This window comes from Hemitrygon akajei, chromosome 1 (assembly GCF_048418815.1).
Source record: "Hemitrygon akajei chromosome 1, sHemAka1.3, whole genome shotgun sequence".
Classification (NCBI taxonomy): Eukaryota; Metazoa; Chordata; class Chondrichthyes; order Myliobatiformes; family Dasyatidae; genus Hemitrygon; species Hemitrygon akajei.
In genome coordinates this window covers 50,521,496-50,539,218 of record NC_133124.1, presented here as the reverse complement: position 1 = coordinate 50,539,218, position 17,723 = coordinate 50,521,496, and the positions used below count along the sequence as shown (strand labels likewise).

At 41.7% G+C, this 17,723-nt stretch overlaps 1 protein-coding gene across 4 annotated transcripts in view; it reads left to right on the top strand.

Moving 5' to 3' along the window:
* mapre2 (microtubule-associated protein, RP/EB family, member 2) overlaps window positions 1–17,723 on the top strand; it is a 73,486-nt gene that overhangs the window by 42,821 nt on the left and 12,942 nt on the right. For all 4 annotated transcript variants that reach the window (XM_073042830.1, XM_073042838.1, XM_073042849.1 and 1 more), the window contains exon 3: window positions 16,548–16,693. In XM_073042830.1, coding sequence (XP_072898931.1) covers window positions 16,548–16,693 — 146 coding nt within the window. The remainder of the gene's footprint in view (window positions 1–16,547; window positions 16,694–17,723) is intronic.

The following is a 17,723-nucleotide window of genomic DNA, read 5'->3' as shown; positions in this document are numbered from 1 at the left end:
TAGCCAAGATTCACAAACCCGCTTGTCCAGGTAGACCCATTGTTTCAGCTTGTTTTCATGTGCTCTGGATCTTTTCAATGATTTCAGGTTCCCTGGCCCCCATCATATTTTCGTGGATGTCCAGTCCCTATACACCCCCACCCACTAAAAGGAAGGCCTCAAAAGCTCTGTTTCTTTTTGGACACCAGACCCAACCAGTTCCCCTCCACCACCACTCTACTGTCTAGCAGAACTTGTCCTCACTCTTAATAACTTCTCCTTTGGCTCCTCCCACTTCCTTTGAACAAAACATCTATCCATGGGCACTCGCATGGGTACCAGCTATGCCTGTCAGCTACATAGAGCAGTCTATGTTCCAAACCTACTCTGGTGTCACTCCCCCTCTTTTCCTACACTACATTGACGACTGCATTGGTGCTGCTTCTTGCACCCATGTGGAGTTCATTGACTTCATCAACTTTGCCTCCAACTTCCACCTGGTCCTCAAATTTGACAGACAGACATACTTTATTGATCCCGAGGGAAATTGGGTTTCATTACAGCCACACCAAGAATAGTGAAGAAATATAGCAATATAAAATCATAAATAATTAAATAATAAGTTAATCATGCCAAGTGGAAAGTACCTGGTTCATTTCCGACACCTCCCTCCCCTTTCTCGATCTTACTCTATCTCTGGAAACAGCTTATCTACTGATGTCTATTATAAGCCCATGGACTCTCGAAGCTACCTGGACTATATCTCTTCCCACCCTTTTTTGTAAAAACGCCATACCCTTCTCTCAGTTCCTCTGTCTTCGTCACATCGGCTCTCAGGATTAGGCTTTTCATTCTAGAATGAATGAGATGTCCTCCGTTTTCAAAGAAGGGGGCTTCCCTTCCTCCACAATCAACGCTGCCCTCAACTGCATCTCTTCCATTTCACGCATGGCTGCTCTTTACTGCATCCTTTCACCACCCTACCAGGGATAGGATTCCTGTTCTCGCTGACCACCCCACCAGTCTTCATGTCCAGCACATAATTCTCTGTCACTTCACCCAATATAAGCAGATTGATCCTTTTAAGTTTTAGAATCATTTGTCACCAGATACTGGTGGGACAATATATACAGCTGCAGACTGAATTGAATAAGTCTTAACTTGTAAGTTGGTTAGTGGCTTGTCTCAAACATCAAAGTTCAAAGTAAATTTATTATCAAAGTATATATATATGATACAAAAGACTGCCCTGAGACTCATTTCTCACAGGCATTCACAATAGGATAAAGAAATACAGTAGAATCAGTGGAAAACTAAAATAGGCTGACAAGCAACCAAAGTGCAAAAGAACAAGCGGAAAATACAAAAGAAAACTAGTAAGTAATAATATTAAGAACGAGTTGTAGACTTCTTGAAAGTGAGTCCATAGTTTGTGTTCAGTCATCAGTACATTGTTGTGATGAGTATAGTTTTCCACGCTGGTTAGGGAGCCTGATGGTTGAGTTAATAACTATTCCTGAACCTGGTGGTATGGGACCTAAGTCTCTTTTGCGATGGTAGCAGTGAGAACAGAGCGTAGCCTGGATGGTGGGGATTCATGATGTCGGATGCTGTTTTTTTGTGGCAGCACTCTTTGTAGATGTGCTAAATGGTGGGGAGCACTTTTTTCCTGTGATCAAGGCTGTATCCACCTTTATTTATAGGCCTACCTGTTCTTGGGCACAAGTGATTTTATACCAGTTGTGATGCGACCAGTCAGATTCCACTCTACTGTGCAGAAGTCAGTTTTAGATGACATGCCTAATTTGTGCAAACATTTGAAGATGGCTATTGGGAGAGAATGTTGGGGAATCTAGGATCGGAGGGCATAGTCTCAGAGATGAGGGGTGCTTAAGAATGTGGGCCATCGAATCAGAAGAAAAGGTTGGGGGAGTGGGGTTTTTTGTGCTTGACACTGGTGGGAGTCTTGGGACTTTGTTTGGCAGGAGATGGAGAGAAGACACTGGAGAGAACTGGTTGTAGGGTTCTATCTGGATCGGACAGTGATTCAATGGAGCAAGGTGTGGGAGTCTACTGGGGATTGGTGAATATGACTTTTGGAAGATTTGACTGTTTAATTATAATGGGCCATTTTTGTTTTGTTTTCTCTAGTAACTCTTTAGTTAATATTTATAAATGTACTCCTTTTAATTGTATGCCATTAATGATCTGTTATTTCCTGTGTAATGGCAGCAAATCAAACCGTATTCACACAAACTGGGGCTTGGTGGGCAAGACATCCTAATCTTATGGATTTGGCAGGACCGGAGTGTGTGTATCCGAGATATACGAGGCTGGGAAGTGGTGGATTTCTCAGCGATGACTTGGGAGACTGCCAGCGAGGGCTAACTAGCCATTTCCTGAGATACCCGAGAAGAAAGGGGGTTTCATGCGCCTCATATGTTAACCCCTTCATTCCCGGAATCGTCCTCATGAAACTCCTTGGGACTCTCTCCAATGACAACACATCCCAAAACAGTTGACCATACTCCAAGTGCGAGCTGACTGGTGTCTTATAAAGGCTCAGCATTATCTCCATGCTTTTATATTCTGTTCCCCTTGAAATAAATGCTAACATTGCATTTGCCTTCTTTACCTCAGACTCAACCTGTAAATTGACCTTCTGGGAGTCTTGCACGAAGACTCCTAAGTACCTGTGATGTTTGAATCTTCTCATTTAGATAATAGTTTGCGCTATTGTTCCTTCTACCAAAATCCATTATCCTAAATTTCACAACACTATTTTCCATTTGCCATTTTTTTTTGCACATTCTTCCAACTTGTCTTATTCCTGCCGCAATCGCATCGCTTCCTTAGCACTACCTACCCCTTCACCTACCTTTGTATCATCTACAAACTTTGCCACAAAGCCATCAATTCCAGTATCCAAATCAAGGACAAACAATGTGAAAAGTAGTGGCCCCAATACTGGCTGTTGAAGAACACCACTTGTCACTGGTAGCCAATCAGAAAAGGCCCCTTTTATTTCCACTCACTGCCTCCTGCCTGTCAGCCTTTCCTCTATCCATGTCAGTATCTTTCCTGTAACATCATAGGATTTTATCTAATTAAGCAGCCTCGTGTGTGGTATCTTACTCAATCCCTTTTGAAAATCCAAAAATGCCATCCACTGCCTCTTCTTTGTCCATTCTGCTTGGTACTTCCTTGAAGAACTCTAACAGATTTGTCAGGCAAGATTTCCCTTGCAGAAACCATGCTGACTTTGACTGACTTAATCATTAATGATTCTCAAAAGATCACAACCAATGCATCCATTATCTCTTCAGCAGCCTCTCCCAGGACTCTGGGATGTAGTCCATTTGGTCCAGGTGGCTTACCCACCTTAAGACCTTTCAGTTTGCCTAGCACCTTTTCCTTTATAAGCAATGGCACTCACTCTTGGTCCCTGACTCTCATGGACCTCTGGCACCCTGCTAGTGTCTTCCACAGAGAAAACAGATGCAAAGTACCCATTTAAGTTCATTTGCCATTTCTTATCCCCCATTACTACTTCACCAGCATCATTTTCCAGTGGTCCAATATGAACTCTCACCTCCCATTTACTCTTTATATAACTGAAAAAACGTTTTGGTATCCTACTTTCTATTATTGGCTAGTTTGCCCTCCTATTTCATGAAAACAGGGAAAACCTATAGCACAAATACAGGCCCTTCATCCCACAAAGTTGTGCTGAACATGTCCCTACCTTAGAAATTACTAGACTTACCTATAGCCCTCTATTTTACTAAGCTCCTTGTACCTATCCAAAAGTCTCTTAAAAGACCCTATCGTATCTGCCTCCATCACCATTGCCGGCAGCCCATTCCACATACTCACCACTCTGAGTAAAAAAACTTGACATCTTCTCTGTACCTAATCCCCAGCACCTTAAACCTGTGTCCTCTTGTAGCAACCATTTTAGCTCTGCTTATCCACATGTTCAATGCTTCTCATCATCTTATACAATTCTATCAGGTCACCCCTCATTCTCCGTTGCTCCAAGGAGAAAAGGCCGAGTTCACTCAACCTGTTTTCATAAGGCATGCTCCCCAATCCAGGCAACATCCATGTAAATCTCCTCTGCACCCTTTTGGATCTGGACATTTGGAATATGGGGAGAATAGAACACACAACCATTTATAGGGCAGTGGGAATGCTTTCAAAACTGACATAGACTCATGAGCTGAATGCCTTTTTCTTTTTTGTATGGAAACACAGGAAGAATATTTTTAACCAGGGGCTGACTGAAATCTGGAACATGCTGCCTGAGGGGATAGTAGGAGTGGGTACTCCGTAACATTGAGAAGAACATTTCGAATACCATTGTAACGAAATATATGGGCCAAGTGATAGAATTGTGCATAATTTGTTTGTAGACCATGAGTGGAGATAGAAGTGTTTGGACACCTACTTCATATCTGCAGATGACATGATCATTGCAGGTATTCTTGGGAACTCCGAGGAGAGAGAAATGGAAAAGCTATTGGTGGAACTCCTATGGTCTCCTATCAGGTCACCTCTCATCCTCTGTCGCTCCAAGGAGAAAAGGCCAAGATCACTCAACCTATTCTCATAAGGCATGCTCCCCAATCCAGGCAACATCCTTGTAAATCTCCTCTTCACCTTTTCTATGGCTTCCACATCCTTCCTGTAGTGAGGCGACCCGAACTGAGCACAGTACTCCAAGTGGGGTCTGACCAGGGTCCTATATAGCTGCAACATTACCTCGCGGCTCCAAAATTCAATTCCACGATTGATGAAGGCCAATACACCATACGTCTTAACCACAGAGTCAACCTGCGCAGCTGTTTTGAGCGTCCTGTGAACTTGGACCCCGAGATCTCTCTGATCCTCCACACTGCCAAGAGTATAACCATTAATACCATATTCTGCCATCATATTTGACCTACCAAAATGAACCACTTCACACTTATCTGGGTTGAACTCCATCTGCCACTTCTTAGCCCAGTTTTGCATCCTATCAATGACCCACTGTAACCTCTGACAGCCCTCCACACTATCCACAGCGCCTCTAACCTTTGTGTCATCAGCAAACTTACTAACCCATCCCTCCACTTCCTCATCCAGGTCATTTATAAAAATCACAAAGATTAGGGGTCCCAGAACAGATCCCTGAGGCACTACACTGGTGACCAACCTCCATGCAGAATATGACCCATCTACAACCACTCTGCCTTCTGTGGGCAAGCCAGTTCTGGATCCACAAAGGAATTTCCCCTTGGATCCCATGCCTCCTTACTTTCTCAGTAAGCCTTGTGTAGTGTTCTCGCTCAGGTGTAAGGGAACGCTGAACTAAACACCGAGATAAACCGTTGTCAATGAAAACTGGACCGCAGTATGATTAACCATTTACTGTTCACTCTTCCACATTAACGTATGGTGAAAAGGCGTTGCTTCACTATGTTTCTAATGCGTAGAAGACAACTTTTCTTGCGCCGATCTCGCACATGTGAGCCCCCTCCTTCCTGTTTCTCCAAACCGGTATTTTCCGACAAGATGCTGCGAAACCGGATGTGACGTCATCACATGCCGCGATATATCACAGACAACGAATTTATTTTAAACAATCCTAACTTTAACTAAAAAATGCTAACAAACGAATTACTAAGCGAAAATATTATAAACTAAACGAATGCCATAAAGGCAATACACCTTGCATGGGGTACCTTATCAAATGCCTTGCTGAAATCCATATACACTACATCCACTGCTCTTCCTTCATTAACTTGCTTAGTGACATCCTCAAAAAATTCAATCAGGATCTTAAGGATCTGACCAGGTTCATTACCTAATACTAAATCAAGTATAGCCTCTCCTCTCGTAGGCTTATCTACATATTGCGTCAAGAAACCTTCCTGAACACACCTAACAAACTCCACTCCATCTAAACCCCTTGCTCCAGGGAGATGCCAGTCGATATTTGGGAAATTAAAATCAGGAAGGGGTCAATAACTCTACTGTGTTTTTTATAGACCACCCAATAGTAACAGGGATATTGAGGAGCAGATAGGGAAATAGATCCTGGAAAGCTGTAATAATAAGAGTTGTCATGATGGGAGATTTTAGATTCAGATCTCTCAGTGGGAGAGCATTTTGGAGAAAGTGATCATAATTCTATCTCCTTTACAACAGAATTGGAGAGAGATAGGAACAGACAAGTTAGAAAAGCATTTAATTGGAGTAAGGGGAATAATGAGGCTATTAGGCAGGAAATCGGAAGCTTAAATTGGAACCTGATGTTCTCAGGGAAAAGTACAAAAAAAATGTGGCAAATGTTCAGGGGATATTTGTGTGGAATTCTGCATAGGTACATTCCAATGAGACAGGGAAGTTATGGTAGGGTACAGGAACCATGGTGTACAAAGGCTGTAATAAATCTAGTCAAGAAGAAAAAAGCTTACAAAAGGTACAGCGAGCTAGGTAATGTTAGAGATCTAGAAGATTATAAGTCTAATAGGAAGGAGCTTAAGGAGGAAATTAGGAGAGCCAGAAGGGGCCATGAGAAGGCCTTGGCGAGCAGGATTAAGGAAAAGCCCAAGACATTCTACAAGTATGTGAAGAGCAAGAGGATAAGACATGAGAGAATAGGACCATTCAAGTGTGACAGAGGAAAAGTGTGTAATGAACCGGAGGAGATAGCAGAGGTACTTAATGAATACTTTGCTTCAGTATTCACTATGGAAAAGGATCTTGGGGATTGTAGTGATGATTTAAAGCGGATTGAAAAGCTTGAGCATATGGACATTAAGAAAAAGGATGTGCTGGAGCTTTTGGAAAGTATCAAGTTGGTTAGGTCTCCGGGGCTGGGCAAGATGTACTCCTGGCTACTTTGGGAGACGGTGGGGGGAGATTGCTGAGCCTCATGCAATGATCTTTGCATCATTAATGGAGGCGAGAGGGGTTCCGGAGGATTGGAGAGTTACAGATGTTGTTCCCTTATTCAAGAAAGGGAGTAGAGATAGCCCAGGATATTATAGGACAGTGAGTCTTACTTCAGTGGTTGGTAAGTTGATGGAAAAGATCTTGAGAGGCATGATTTGTGAACATTTCAAGAGGCACAGTATGATTAGGAATAGTCAGTATGGCTTTGTCAAAGGCAGGTCGTGCTTTATGAGCCTGATTAAACTAAATACGTTGATGAAGGTAGAGCAGTAGATGTAGTGTATATAGATTTTAGCAAGGCATTTGATAAGGTACCCTATGCTAGGCTTATTGAGAAAGTGAGGTGGTTTGGGATCCATGGGGACCTTGCATTGTGGATTTAGAACTGGCTTGCCCACAGAAGGCAAAGAGTGATTGTAGATGGGTCATATTCTGCATGGAAGTCAGTGTCCAGTGGTGTGCCTCAGGGGTTCTGTTCTGGGACCCCTTCTCTTTGTGATTTTTATAAGTGACCTAGATGAGGAAGTAAAGGAATGGGTTAGTAAATTTGCTGATGACACAAAGGTTGGGGGTGTTGTGGATTGTGTGGAGGCTGTCAGAGGTTACAGCGGAACATCGAGAGGATGCGAAACTGGGCTGAAAAGTGGCAGATGGATTTCAACCCAGATATGATAATAGGTTGAGTGAACTCGGCCTTTTTTCCTTGGAGCGACAAAGGTTGAGAGGTGACCTAATAGAGGTGTATAAGATGATGAGAGGCATTGATTGTGTGGATAGTCAGAGGAGTTTTCCTAGGGCTGAAATGGCTATCATGAGAGGGCATAGTTTAAGGTGCTTGGAAGTAGGCAGAGAGTAGACGACGGGGTAGGTTGTTTTTTTTAATATAAACGCAGAGAGTGGTGAGTGTGTGGAATAGGCTGCCGGTGACAGTGGTGGAGGTGGATACGATAGGGTTTTAAAAAAATCTCCTGGATAGGTATATGGAACTTAGAAAAATAGTAACCCTATTAGAAACCCTATTAGAACTTAGAAAAATAGATGAGTAACCCTAGGGAATTTCTAAAGTAAATATGTGTTCAGCACAGCATTGTGGGCCGAAGGGTCTGTATTGTACTGTAGGTTTTCTATGTTTCTAAATCTGAATCTTCAGCCATGTATTTATCTGCTACCTCATTCTGTTCCTGTCCTCACTGTCACATTGCTCAGACAGAAATCCCGAGATTACTACCCTTGAGGTCCTTTTGGCTTCCTTCCAAACTCCCTGCATTCTTTTTTTGACAGACAGACAGACGTGCTTTATTGATCTCGAGGGAAAGTGGGTTTTGTTACAGTCGCACCAACCAAGAATAGTGTAGAAATATGGCAATATAAAACCATAAATAGTTAAATAATAATAAGTAAATTATGCCAAGTGGAAATAAGTTCATGTCCAGCCTATTGGCTCAGGAATGACTTCCTATGACGCTCAGTGTTGCATCTCAGTGGAATGAGTCTCTGGCTGAATGTACTCCTGTGCCTAATCGGTACATTATGGAGTGGATGGGAGTCATTGTCCAAGATGGCATGCAACTTGGACAGCATCCTCTTTTCAGACACCACCGTCAGAGAGTCTAGTTCCACCCCCACAACATCACTGGCCTTACGAATGAGTTTGTTGATTCTGTTGGTGTCTGCTACCCTCAGCCTGCTGCCCCAGCACACAACAGCAAACATGATAGCACTGGCCACCATAGACTCGTAGAACATCCTCAGCATCGTCCGGCAGATGTTAAAGGACCTCAGTGTCCTCAGGAAGTGGAGACGGCTCTGACCCTTCTTGTAGACAGCCTCAGTGTTCTTTGACCAGTTCAGTTCAGGATCTCCTTCCTTTTTCTACCTATGTCGTTGGTACCAATATGTACTATGTCTTCTGGCTGCTCATCCTTTTTCAGGATATTGTGGACGCGTTCAGAAACATCGCAGACCCTCGCACCTGGGAGGCAAACTACCATCCGTGTTTCTTTTTCACATCCACAGTCATTGGTAGTGATCCTGTAAAAGTCCCCTTCATCCCCACCCTCTGACCCCACCAGTCAGCCAATCTTCTATCCATGCTAGTAAGTTGCCCTGAACATTGTTTTGCACTTTGGTTAGCAGCCTTGTGTATGGCACTATGCCACAGGCCTTTTGCAAATCCAAGTAACGTCCACATACTTTCCTTTGATCTGTTTGATAACTCAATGAATTCTAACTGAATCAGAATCAGGTTTATTTTCTCCGGCATGTGACGTGAAATTTGTTAACTTTACAGCAGCAGTTCAATGCAATACATAATTTAGCAGAGAAAAAAATAATAATAAATAAATCAGTAAGTCAATTACCTAAATTGACTAGATTTTTTTTAAAAAATGCAAAAACAGAAATATTGTATCTTTAAAAATAAGTGAGGTAGCGTCCAAAGATTCAATGTCTATTTAGGAATCGGATGGCGGAGGGGAAGAAGCTGTTCCTGAGTCGCTGACTGTGTGCCTTCAGGCTTCTGTATCCCCTACCTGATGGTAACAGTGAAAAAAGGGTGCTGGGTGCTGGAGATCCTTAATAATGGACACTGCCTTTCTGAGACACCAGTCCCTAAGGATGTCCTGGGTACTTGTTGCCTTGTACCCAAGGTGGAGCTGACTAGATTTACTACCTTCTGCAGCTTCTTTCGGTCCTGTGCAGTAGCCCCTCCATACCAGACAGTGATGCAGCCTGTCAGAATGATCTCCACCCTACATCTGTAGAAGTTTTTGAGTGTATTTGTTGACATACCAAATCTCTTCAAACTCCTAATAAAGTATAGCTGCTGACATGCCTTCTTTATAACTACATCGATATATTGGGACCAGGTTAGATCCTCAAGAGATCTTGACACTCAGGAACCTGAAGCTGCTCTCTCTCCACTTGATCCCTCTATGAGGATTGGTATGTGTTCCTTCGTCTTACCCTTCCTGAAATCCATGATCAGCTCTTCAGTCTTACTGACATTGAGTGCCAGGTTGTTGCTGTGGCACCATTCCACTAGTTGGCATATCTCACTCCTGTATGCCCTGTCGTCACCTCCTGTGATTCTACCAACAATGGTTATATCGTCAGCAAATTTATAGATGGTATTTGAGCTGTGCCTAGCCACACAGTCATGTGTATACAGAGAGTAGAGCAGTGGGCTAACCATGCACCCCTGAGGTGCTCCAGTGTTGATCGTCAGCAAGGAGGATGTGTTATCACCAATCCACACAGATTGTGTTCTTCCAGTTAGGAAGTTGAGGATCCAATTGCAGAGGGAGGTACAGAGGCCCAGGTTCTGCAACTTCTCAATCAGGATTGTGGGAATGATGGTATTAAATGTTGAGCTATAGTTGATGAACAGCATCCTGATTTAGATGTCTGCGTTGTCCAGGTGGTCTAAAGCCGTGTGGAGATCTTTCCTTAACGAAACCACGGTGATTATTATCATATACTTTGAAGTCTTCCTGAAATTTCATCCTTAATAATAGACTCTGAAATCTTGCCAACCTCAGAGGTCAGAATTGACCTATAATGCCTTCCTCCCTCAGACGGGGTGTTCCTAGTCATAGTTGCCAGTAAAACCTGCTTTCTTCCAAATAATATTAATGAATACAATCTTTTGTCACAAGCTTCTTTCAGATTATAAACTCTGGCAAATAAATGGTTGTGCAGATGTGTTATTCAAAGTTCATATGGTGTGTATATTACCATATACTACCTTAAGATTCATTTTCTTTCAGGAATTTACAGCCTATTGTAAAATGCACAAATAAGCTGTTGTATACTCTGTACACTAAGATCTGATTCATTCTCAACTAGAAAACTTCACCTGAAGCCAGACTTGTGTTCACTCCACTAGAGGTCAAGAATGCTTTGCCAAAAGCCCCATATTCATCTTACAGAATTAACTGGTCAAACCAAGTATCATTTAAATCTGGTGTACCACAAATCCATTTTATTCCTATTAATAGAAATAGCCCAAACCTTTCGTTTTAAATTTTGAATACATTTGTTCAGTGCTCTTTACAGAGTATAGGTAACTGCTCATGAAATACAGTTTGTAAGCTGATGTGACTGACATTTTCTCATATGCATCAGCCAAGCATCAGGTAGTAGGTGTATGTTAATTGGCTTATGTCAAACGAGGCAGCACTATCTTTATTATTTAGCATTATTGTGACAGAGAGCTTGGAAGCTTCCAGATTATACTTGACTAATACCTCTCACATTAATCATATTTACTTTATCATCATTGGGATATTGGTGTACTCTGAAGAGTTTGCCCTCACATTAATTTTGGGTGTCTGGGTTCTGTCCTCCAAAACTTTTAGATTATGCATGCGAGTTTCTTTCCAGCAAAGACATTTGAACTTTCAGCTGTCTTGACAGTTTGCAGCTTACTCCCGTTGTAAACAAAAAATGAAGCTCCATGAAACCATTTGTCAGATTCAAGATTTTGAAGGAAACACTGTTGTCACCTTTGTTGTTGAGTTTTTTTTAAAAAAAACAATGCATTTTGAGTTCAGGGCAACTACTGAGAGGGTCACAAAGAGAATGTCTATCTGTTATGATGAATAAGGACCATTTATATCATCCAATTTTAAAGTCTCTCCAGTGACTCAATTCAGTCATAACAGCAACCATATTAACAATATCAAATGAAAAACTTCTCAGTTGCTTAATTTATCAAGATAAAATCATGGATAAGATTCTATCTCCATCAATCTTGCTAGTTTAAAAATATTACAAATCTTTGGAAATTGCACAACTGGTGTTACTCTTTCACTAGCTGCTGGCATGTTTAAGTGAAATATTAAACTTCTAATACATATAAGTGTGTATTTATTTCTACCTATCAGAACCAGATGACTATTTCCAGTAATCCTCTTGTATTCTCTTGTAGGATGACTATGTGATGTATCACTGAAATTAGAAGAATGAGCATACTTTTTTTCGGGTGGGGGGTGCCTCAGTAATTGTACATCTTTCATTTGTCTATATCTAACAGTGGAAGCAATACCATGTGCATCTGGGACTTAACTTCCAATTTCTATTTTTGTTGATCACTAACACAGCCTTCAGCAATGTAAGAATACAGTTGCCCGATGATGCATATTTTCTTGGTTATTCTTTTTTAAAAAAATAGTAATAATCCATCTTTTCAGTTTTGGTGCTGGTTGAATTCCTAATTAAGACGTTTCTTCTGATTTGGTTAATGGGCTTGTATATTTGACTGATTCCATAAACTATTGTCACATTGCTTTGATGTAAAGATCCAAATCCAACAGGAAACACAAAGTACATTGCAGATGCTGTGGTCAAATCAATACGTACAACATGCTGGAGGAACTCAGCAGGTCGGGCAGCATCAGATCAACGAGCAGTCAACGTTTCGGGCCGAGACCCTTCGTCAATTCGTCAGGACTGAAGGAGGAGGGGTCAGGGGCCCTATAAAGAAGGTGGGGAGAGGGTGGAAGGTGCCAGGTGAAAAACCAATCAGAGGAAAGATCAAGGGGTGGGGGAGGGGAAGCAAGGAGGGGATGGGCAGGAAAGGTGAAGAAGAAATGTAAGGGGAAAGCACTGTGGGTAGTAGAAGAAGGCAGAACCATGAGAGAGGTGATAGGCAGCTGGAAGAGGAGGCAGAGTGAAACTGGGATGGGGGTAGGGAGGGGGAGGGAATTACTGGAAGTTGGAGAATTCAATGTTCATACCAAGGGGCTGGAGACTAGCCAGACGGTATATGAGGTGTTGCTCCTCCAACCTGAGTTTGGCCTTATCATGGCAGTAGAGGAGGCCATGTATGGACATATCCGAATGGGAATGTGAAGCAGAGTTGAAGTTGGTGGCAACAGTGAGATCCTGTCTGTTGTGGCGGATGGAGTGGAGGTGCTCGATGAAGTGGTCCCCCAATCTGCATTGGGTCTCACCAGTATAGAGGAGGCTGCACCGGGAGCACCGGATGCAATAGATGACCCCAACAGACTCTCAAGTGAAGTGTTGCCTTACCTGGAAAGACTGTTTGGGGCCCTGAATAGTGGTAAGAGAGGAGATGCAGGGACAGGTGTAGCACTTACGCTTGCGGGGATAAGTGCCAGGTGGGAGATCTGTGGGGAGGGACTGTGGACCAGGCATTCTCGGAGGGAATGATCCCTGTGAAAAGCAGAGAGGGGTAGAGAGGGAAAGATGTGCTTAGTGGTGGGGTCCTGTTGAAGGTGGCGGAAGTTCCGGAGGCTGGTGGGGTGGTAGGTGAGGACAAGGGGAACACGGTCCCTGTTGTGGTGACGGAAGGATGGGGTGAGGGTGGAAGGGTCACCCTGCCCCCTCCTCCTTCAGTCCTGACGAATGGTCTTAGCCCAAAGCGTTGACTGCTCGTTTCCATGGATGCTGCCTGACCTGCTGAGTTCCTCCAGCGTGTTGTAGGTGTTGACAAATCTAACAGGACACTGAAGGGATTGCAGCTAATCCTAGAAGTGATAAAACCTGATGATTATAGGAGCAGAGTTGGGCAATTCAGCCCATTGAGTCTCCTCCGCCATTTCATCATGGCTGCTTTATTATCCCTCTCAACCCCATTCTCCTGCCTTCTCTCTATATAAATATACATATAGACCATAGATAAATATAACCAATCAAGAGCCTGTCAACCTCCTTTAAATATACCCAATGACTTGGCTGCCACAGCTGTCTCTGGCTAAAATAAAAGGATTATCATCTGTTATAAAAGGATGTCCTTATATTCTGAGGTTGTGCTTTCTGGCCCTAGACTCACCCACTCTGAGAAACATCCTCTTCATGAACATACAGCCAACCATAAAAGCCCCTGTTTATTCTACACTTTGCCTCTTGCCAGTTAACTAATCTTCTATCCATGTTTATATATTTCCTGTAATACCATGGCTCTTATTTTGGCTAACGTGTGGCACCCTGTTAAAGGCCTTCTGAAAATCCAAGTAAACAACATTCATTGACTCTATCTTGCTTGTTATTTCATCAAAGAATTTCAACAGATTTGTCAGACATGCTTTTCCCTTAAGGAAACCATGCCGTCTTTGACCAATTTTTCATGTGCTTCCAAGTACCATGAAACTTCATCCATAATGATGGACTCCAACGGCTTCCCAATCACTGAAATCAGGTTAAGGGGTATATAATTTCTTCTCTTTTGCTTCTCTCCCTCAAAGAATGGAGTGAAATTTGCAATTTTCCAGTCCTCTGGAAGGATTCCAGAATCTGGTGATTCTTGAAAGACCATTACTAATACCTCCACAATCTCTTCAGCTCCCTTTTACAACCCTGTGGTGAAGTCCATCTGATCCAGTTGACTTACTTACTTTAAAATCTTTCTGCTTCCCAAGCACCTCCTGTGTAATGGCAGCTACACACACTTCAGCCTCCTGACTCTCTTGAACTTCTGGTGTACTGTTAGTGTCTTCCATTGAAGACTCAAGCAAAATATTCATTGAGTTCATGTACCATTTCTTTGTACCCCATTACTATCCCTCCAATGTCACTTTACAGCAGTCCAGTATCCACTCTTGCCTCTTTTACTTTTCATGTATCTGAAAAGCTTTTGGTATCCTTTCCCTATCAGTTAGCTTATTTAATCATTTTCCCCTTTAATGCTTTCTTAGCTGCCTTCTGTTCATTACATTTCCTCTCGCTTCCCATGACTTTTTTGCTCTGTTACATGCCCTCTTTTTTTTGATTTATTTTATCTTTGACTTGCCTCCATAGTTGCCTCATCCACCTTTGGGATACTACTACTACTTTGGGTTGAATCTATCCTGAACTTCTCGAGTGGCTACCGAGAACTCCAGCCACTGCTGTTCTGCCATCAATCCTGCTTGTGTCCCTTTCTAATCAACTTTGCCCAGCTCTTCTCTCTTGCTTCTGTAATTCCCTTTACTCCATTGTAATACTGATACATCTAATTTTATCTTCCTCTCAAACTGCAGGGTGAATTCTATCATATTATGATCACTGCCTCCCAAGGGTCCTTAAGTTCTCTGATCCTATCTAGTTCATAATGCAACACCTAATCCAGAATTGACTTTCCCCTAGTGGCCTCAACAACAAACTACTCTTAAAAAGCCATCTTGTTGGCATTCTACAAATTCCTTCTCTTGGGATTGAGCACCAACCTGATTTTCCTTATCTACCTGCATAGTGAAATCCCCAAGACTGTAGTAACATTGTCCAATTTACATGCTTTTTAAAGAAATCTCCTGTTGTAATTTGTGTCTGACAACTGTTTGGAGGTCTGTATATAAGTCCCATCAGGGTCTTTTTACCTTTTCAGATTTTTAGATAGATAGATAGATAGATACTTTATTCATCCCCATGGGGAAATTCAACATTTTTTCCAATGTCCCATACACTTATTGTAGCAAAACTAATTACATACAATACTTAACTCAGTAAAAATATGATATGCATCTAAAATCACCCTCTCAAAAAGCATTAATAATAGCTTTTAAAAAGTTCTTAAGTAGTTTACTTAAATACATTGAGTCCTAACCCCGGCACTTTAACATATCTTACTCCTGGCGGTTGAATTATAAAGCGGAATGGCATTGGGGAGTATTGATCTCTTCATCCTGTCTGAGGAGTCCCTCTTCTTAATGCTGCCTCCCCAACACGCCACCACAAAGAAGAGGGCGCTCTCCACAACTGACCTATAGAACATCTTTCTACAGCTTTAAATCCTCTCTCACATCTTTGTAAGGATTTGATTTCTTTTTTTAAAAACCAATAGTCAGACTGCCCCCTCTGCCTACCTGCCTGTCTTTCAACAAAATGTTTTCTTGGATGTTAAACTCTCAACTGTGATCTTTCAGCTACGACTTAGTGATGCCCATAACATCACACCTGGCAATTTCTAATTTGCTACAAGATCTTCCTTATTTTGTATATTGCGTGCATTCAAATATAACACCTTCAGTCCTGTATTTATTCATCCTTTTCAATTTTGCCTCCATGTTACCAGAAGTTAAATTCTTATCCCTTTCTAGATTGTCTTTTTATTTATTCTGAAGACTTTCATAGCCTCTCCTGCACTCTTTCCCTTTTACTTTATTCTCAGTTTTCCAAACTGTTGAACCCACCCCACTACAATTTAGTTTAAAGACTCACTACAGCCCATCCCACTGACAGCAATTTTGCCCTATCATCTTCCTGACAGTCTCACTACACACTGTATTGACTTGTATATCAACTGCCCCATTGTCTGAGTTATCACTCTAGTTCCCAACCCAACACGTGATCTCTGTAGTTTATACAGAAAATGTAAAATTTAAATGCATGTTGGTTTGTTTGTCTGGTCGTAATGTGCCCGATTTAATGACCAATATTTAAAATAATTGCAATATATAACTATCAAATGAGTAGCACAGGGTGGAGAAAATAACATCATGAAGGGAAGAGAGGTAGGGAACTCATCTAAAAATTTCCTTTAGTTGCAAGGTTGAACAATTTTGATTTAGATTTGAGAATATTTTTTTCTCTAGTCTGCCACAAAACAGAGAAATGTTAAAGAGGCTAAGTATTTATTTTCATCTTTATTTCAAGCCTTAAATAGCATCATGAACTTTTTTTTTCAGGCGCAGCATACTGCCAGTTCATGGATATGTTGTTCTCTGGCTGCATTAGTTTGAAAAAAGTAAAATTCCAAGCAAAATTGGAGCACGAGTATATTCACAACTTCAAACTTCTACAAGGTGCTTTTAAAAGAATGAATGTAGATAAAGTAAGTATTAATTTGAAATTGTATCAATTATAGTTACTTTTTTTTTTGCTGTGGGAAATCTTGCATGGCATTGATCTGAGACACTGTTGTATTGGTGACATGTTGAACTCAATTGATGTGGTGTCTACTTCCACTGAAAATATTTATAGAGTAGTTTATAATTGATGTTCAATTGAATTTAAAGTGAGTATACGAAGGTCCATGTCAAAGCCTCAGCAATCTCCTCACTTCTCCAAGTATGCTGATATATATGCCTTCAGGGGCCATATCCTGTCGGGCAATATTTGTATAATCTCCTTTCACCCTTTTTGTATGTTGTAGAAACGTATGTTTTTTGTATTTTTTGCCCGCTAACACTCAAAGGATGTTCTTAAGTATATTTTTTCTTTTAAATTGATTCTTATTGTGGAGTATAGCCCTAGTTCTTTGAATGCTCTTTTCTTTTTCTGGAAGCAAATGAAATATTTAGTGTAAGTTGGACCTTCAGCTGTAAATATTTTTCTACATCCCATACACACAGGCACATTCATATAATGTTTCTTACCAGATGTCAGTGATGAGTGGTGATCTGCAGGGATCTGTTCAGGATCCCCTGCTCTTTATGATTTTTATAAATTACTTGAATGAGGACTGGAAGGGTAAATTAGGAAGTTTGCAGATGACACAAAAGACAGACAGATATACTTTATTGATCCCGAAGGAAATTGGGTTTTGTTACATACGCACCAACCAAGAACCAAGCTGGTGTGGATAGTGTAGAAGATTGTCATAGATATGATGCAGAGCTAGGCTGAGTGGTGGCAGATGGAGTTCAGTCCAGAAAATTGTGGAGTGATTTACTTTGGAAGGTCGAATTTGAAGGCAGAAATCAGAGAATTCTTTCTTACCAGTGTGGAAGAACAGAGTGATCTTGGAGTCCATGTCCATAGATCCCTCAAAGTTGCCACACAAGTTTTTGGGGTGGTTAAGAAGGCATAGGTGTGTTGACCTTCCTTAGTTGGTGAATTGAGTTCAAGAGCCGTGATATGCT